General features: G+C 30.2%; 1 protein-coding gene across 1 annotated transcript in view; it reads right to left on the bottom strand.

Annotated features, from left to right (window-relative positions):
• Positions 1 to 60, bottom strand: part of LOC105360395 (chymotrypsin-2-like) — an 86511-nt gene extending 86451 nt beyond the window's left edge. The window contains exon 1 of the mRNA XM_011497290.1: positions 9 to 60. Within this exon, the coding sequence (XP_011495592.1) occupies positions 9 to 60 (52 nt within the window). The remainder of the gene's footprint in view (positions 1 to 8) is intronic.
• Between the last annotated feature and the right edge of the window lie 5655 nt (positions 61 to 5715).

Raw genomic sequence — 5715 nt, 5'->3', positions numbered from 1 at the left:
CGCCTCACTACCACCACCACCATCACCATCCCAACCACTACCATCCCACCATCCCGTCATCCCACCATCTCTCACCCCTTATCCTGTTACTACCCCCTATCCCACTGTCTCCCCCCGCCTCTCGCACTCACGCTCAGTCTCACTCGCTCGCGATACCCTGCCACCTTCCCCCCTGTCCGCCAACCACTGCTTCTGTTGACCAATATATTGAGTTTAAATTGGGGATAAGCTTGTAAAATAGTGAGCCAACCCTGTGCAAATATAGATGCGCAAAGAAATCATCCAACATCTAACAACTAACTGACTTGGCTATTATTCATTCTTCCCGATTAATATTACTAAAGAAGATGTCGTGCTCTGTATCATTGTAATATTAGCTAAAAGTGAAGCTTGACGGAGTCGATGAGCATTTATCGTAAACTACATTACGAAATATTAAAAATATCGTTGCCACGTATCGCACTATTCTTTACGGTAAGATAACGAAATTTTTATTAATAATGTATATATAATGTATAAAATATATTATTGGCATACGATATTAACTATGGTTAGCTTAGTTTAATCGTCATTATTAAATGTCTTGAAAATACTTTATAGATATTTCAAATGAATGAAACAGATTTTTCGGCAATTTCTACAATGCATTTTCTAACAAAAGTTCTTAGTCTGGAATCTGTCTGCAGTCCCGATTTTACTTTCTTCTTCAACTCTATTCTGATATAGTTTATCGTTCGTTCATAGGCATTCGACAATTTATTTTCCTCGCATCTTTGATCATTGAATTCTTTGAGCAATTCACGATGTATTTCAATATACAGTCTTCTCTTTAAATTTTTGTTTATTTAAATTTTATTTTTGTTTTTGTTATTTTTTTTTTTTTTATTTTCATTCGCTCTTCCTCACTTGATTGTTTCGTACTCTTATAACATCAACTAATTACCTTCTGCTCGTCGTTTTAATCCATGTTTCATTATATTACAATTCAATTAATTAACTACTTAAAACGAGATAAAACCTATGTAATGACTTTTCCGTACTGTATTTCATTCAAGACAATAAAACAAATTTACAGATTATATAAACGTATTAATTTTATTTATTATTTTTATAAATAAAAATATATTATTTAGTTATATATGTTAGGGAAACAAGGAGGTATGTTTTAGTTTATAGAATTAAATTTATTTATGCACGAAAGAAAAAACTTATTACAAGGAATTTTGCATGAAATATATAAATATAGATTAATATTTATATTAATATGTGCATGGATGCTGTTCTCATTTTATTTATAAATTGAACATCTCTAATTAAAAAAAATATAATTATATTTTCATTCAAAGAATTATATTTGAAATACAATTATATTCTAGATTACATTCTACCGAGTTAAATGTAAGAAAAATCTTTTAAAATATTTTCATTTCTTTCATTAATCTTTCATCATTCGGAAAAAGTTAACAATAAAGAACACATATTTGCAGGATTTTATTTTTACTGCTTTTTTTATTTTTTATTTTATCTCTTTGGCTTTCTTAATAGGCAAATTGTTTGCCGAATTGTTCCATTGTTTATCCTCAAAATCTCAAAATCTCTCGTAGCATTTAATTTAACTCGAATGACATTCGATTGACTCGTCCGATCAAAATCGAAGAAAACATCCAAAGTTTCCCTATTATCCAATTGATATTTATCTATGAATGAATATTCTCTTCTATTTCTCTGTTGACATTTTCGTATCATACATCATCATTTCATTCATAATTTCTTCACAATTCACGAATACTTTTGCTACTGATCTTTAAACATCGAGTACTCTTTATCTTAAATATTAATACTTTGAACTTCTTGTATTATATTGTTGAGGCATGTTATCCCAGTTTATTTCTAATAATATAAGATTTTTAAATCAATCGCAAGCCACCGGTCAGCAATTTGCTACAAAATCCACTCGTTCAATCCCATTAGTCACGAAAAAGTCAATGGCTACAAGCTATTTAAAAGCTTTAAAAAAAAAAAAAAAAAAAAAAAAAACTGACAATGACCCTTTAGAATGGCTTTAGAAATGCTGAAAAATTAACATTCAAAAGACAGTAGTATATATAGTAGATCATAATCTATCTGAAAATTATCTTATTTCGGCACTGGGACAGTAGCAGATTCGTTAATCGACGTAACTTGGTGAGTTCGAGATACCGAAGCTCCTCAAATAGTAAGAAAGTTTAACGATCCTGACAATGCCTCCGACAATAACGATAGTTCGATCGTAATGGCATGTTGGCGATGGAAAGGGTAGCCAGTATCAGGATTGACAGAGAGATCAAAATAAAAAGAATCCGAGTGTTGTGGAGTGCTGGGTTGGTGAAGGGCTCGGGGACGAGTGGGCGGTAGGTGGTAGTGTGGGGAGGGGGAAGGGGGAGGGGGAAGGGGGGAGGCGGGAGGATGGAAGCAGGAAATTTCACGAGCCGTGCACTGAACGACGAAGTTCGTTTCCGGCGCGGACGCGCTGCAATAGTGACAAAGGACACGATGGCGGACTGCGTACCACCGGCAACATACATACGTGCGGGGACATAACTGTATGTGTATTACTATGGTTTCGAGCTCTGGCGCTTGCTCTGACGTAAAGGGGATTGGAGGCTGAGCGAGTGAACGCGTTTAAACTTCACTCGGAACTCATCGTTATGTTTCAACTCCTCTGCTCACTATCTCTGTTTTTGTATCTTCTTCCTTCGGTCTATTTTGGTTTTTTTTCTCTCTCTCTCCGTTCGGTATCCCTGTTCTTTTACTTACTCGAAAAAGGAAAAAAATCAAGTTTTTTTCCTTTTTTTTTTTGGAAAACAAATTTCACGTGCAAGTGCTTTTCATTTGCACAAGTTTTTGTTGTATCACATATACGCGTCGACATATTGTTTGACTCCCTATCGATGTACGTAGAATAATTTTCGTGTAATTAAGAATGAGAAATGTTGATCTTCAACGGTATGATTATTTATTGATTTAAATTTATTTTAATTATTATTGGCTAGTGCAGAGTGCGATTTTGAAAAAATGATCTGCCATTTAATCGATTAACTATGCCATTTATTGGTTAGAATATTATGTATCGATATTGTATGCAAATATTATTTTCAATAAATAAGTAATGCGAATCTTATTTTTATTAAACGTAGAATAAAATAATTGTTTTCCTGCACTCGCGAGTGTTTATTGATTATTTGTTGGATATTATTATACCGAATAAACTTTTATCAAAACTATTACTAAAATAGGTGTTTTATGTGGTTGAGTAAGTGCGATTAAATAAAAATGAATAAAATCATTTATTAGATATTGGTAGATTACAATAATATTTATGATAACGTTTAAAATTAATACTTGAGTAAGCAAATATTGAATATAACGGGTTACGATAAAATATCTATTTTTCAATAGATCATTAATAGTTAACTAGCTTCTGTTGAAGATTGTAATATCAGAATTAATATATCCCTTGCAAAATTTTCAAAAATTCATCATATCATATAAATCATATTGTCCCTTTCATAATAATAGAATTAATGATAAAGAAAAAAGCAAGCATTCGTGATTATAGAAATTTGTCTTTGAATTTTGGAATAAATCGTTGCATTGCAAAATCGACCATTAATTACATACTTTATACAAAGAATTTAGAATTTAATATTAATGAAAATTGGTTATGGGCTTCTATAGAAATATTTGTACTAAAGCATTAAAGCCTCGTTTACTATTTATTAATTTCATAACTACATTATTATGAAGCGCAGATAATTTTAATAGATTTATAAGCCAATACTGTAGACTATTCTTTATTTGATTAACCAATGTCGTTTTAATAAAGAGACGCTTGTATACTCTATTAGAGTTCGGACCCTAAGGACGGCTTTCGACCCTTATTCTTCGTTTGAATTTCACGCAATCAGATTAACCCGATTATTCATGGAGAAATTAGGTGTGCTGACATGTAAGCACTGCAACTTCTAAGGTATTTATCCGTTGTTTCGATTTCTGCTCGCTCGCGCTCTCTCTCTCTCTCTCTCTCTCTCTCTCTCTCTCTCTCTCTCGCTGTCAGTCTATTCTTTATTCTCTATTGCTTGCCCGCTCCATTATCGCAATACATGTTGAGTCTACGATAGAGTCTTTATTGGAATAAAGATAAGGATGAAACTTGTCTTGCTAGTATCTCGCACTCTATGATCTTTTTAGAAACGAATAAGTCGCATAAAATATGCGTTTTATTAGTCGTAAAGAATTGCGCGATGTATGATTTATTAATTTTCTTATGCCAGATAAATTATCGTTCATGCAGATTAAATATCGCATTATTTCATAATACAATTAGTTTAATATATCGCATCGATGGCTGAAAGTTGATTAATTTTCAAATAAATATTTTTTTGTAAATTAAATAATAATTTTTAGTGTGTGTCATCTGTATGTGATTTAGCAGCGATGAACCATTTTAAATTTTCAATGACTGCAGACTTCGTACTAGCATTACGATCAATGCATAAATGTCAGTAATTATGAAAAGTCTGAAGAATTTTGAAAGTGAATTGAAAAATAAGGAAAGCGCACACAACAATGAAGATTGAACAAGAACAAATGAAATTCAAAATTAACCGTATGAACGTACATAAATGAAGGTAACTTGGGAAATTGTAATGATTACTCATGTAAAAACATATATTCAAATATATTATATTTGTATATTTACTATTTGTTTGTTATTATAAATTTTTGCACTATAATTATATATCCAATAAAAATATTTTGGTTCTTTTATAAATCCCGTTTTATAGATATGAATAGTTGAAATAAAAATGTCTAAAATAAAAAGGCTTGCGTTATTGGCGTATATAATATAAGGAATTATTATAATATTTAACAAACTACAACTAAAACACAATAGTGAAATGGTATATTAGTATTGGATATTAAAATGTTTAAACTGAAGCTTCATTTACAATTATTGAACTTTATGAATGTCATGATGAAATTATAAAATATTCAACATTCTAATTGGCTATTATATTAAAAAATATCAAGTGTTATAACTGTAAATATAGTTTTTATAATGAACTTTATAAATTTTATAATTTTTACAATAATCATGATATTAATGAATATATAAACGACGTAAGTGAAGAAATAGGCTTGAATTCTTTTTTTTTTCTAGCATACGAATACGTAAATTTTATACGAGTATGTTACTTTTATATAATATATGCTTATATCAATTTTAAATTATAGTCCTTTTAAATTATATTTTTATTGATTGATTAAATATTAGGATATCTATTTATTTATTTCACAGCAAGTAATACATGGATAACAACTGTATCATAAGAAAATAAAATCATTTAAAAATGTTTTATTTTAACGATAATGTTGTATTACAGTGTAGCTTGTAGCATTTTTTTTTCTGGGCAACTAAAAATATTTATATAAAAATTTATTTTACATAAATAAAACGATATCTTTAAAACATGGTAAAATAAGTAAATGAAGAAGAAAAAAAAAATATATATATATATATATCTTTCAAAAAATATATAAATTGTTTAAAGGGGAAATGAGAGAACGAAAGACGAAGCAGTGACAAATAGAGTAGTGTGGCAATCGGGGTAAACGAATGGAGTATTAAACGAGAAAGTAACAGAAGTGAGAGAGAGAGAGAGAGAGAGAGAG

The sequence above is a fragment of the Ceratosolen solmsi genome, unplaced genomic scaffold (assembly GCF_000503995.2).
Source record: "Ceratosolen solmsi marchali unplaced genomic scaffold, CerSol_1.0 scaffold13, whole genome shotgun sequence".
Classification (NCBI taxonomy): domain Eukaryota; kingdom Metazoa; phylum Arthropoda; class Insecta; order Hymenoptera; family Agaonidae; genus Ceratosolen; species Ceratosolen solmsi.
This window is presented reverse-complemented; position numbering and strand designations above follow the sequence as displayed.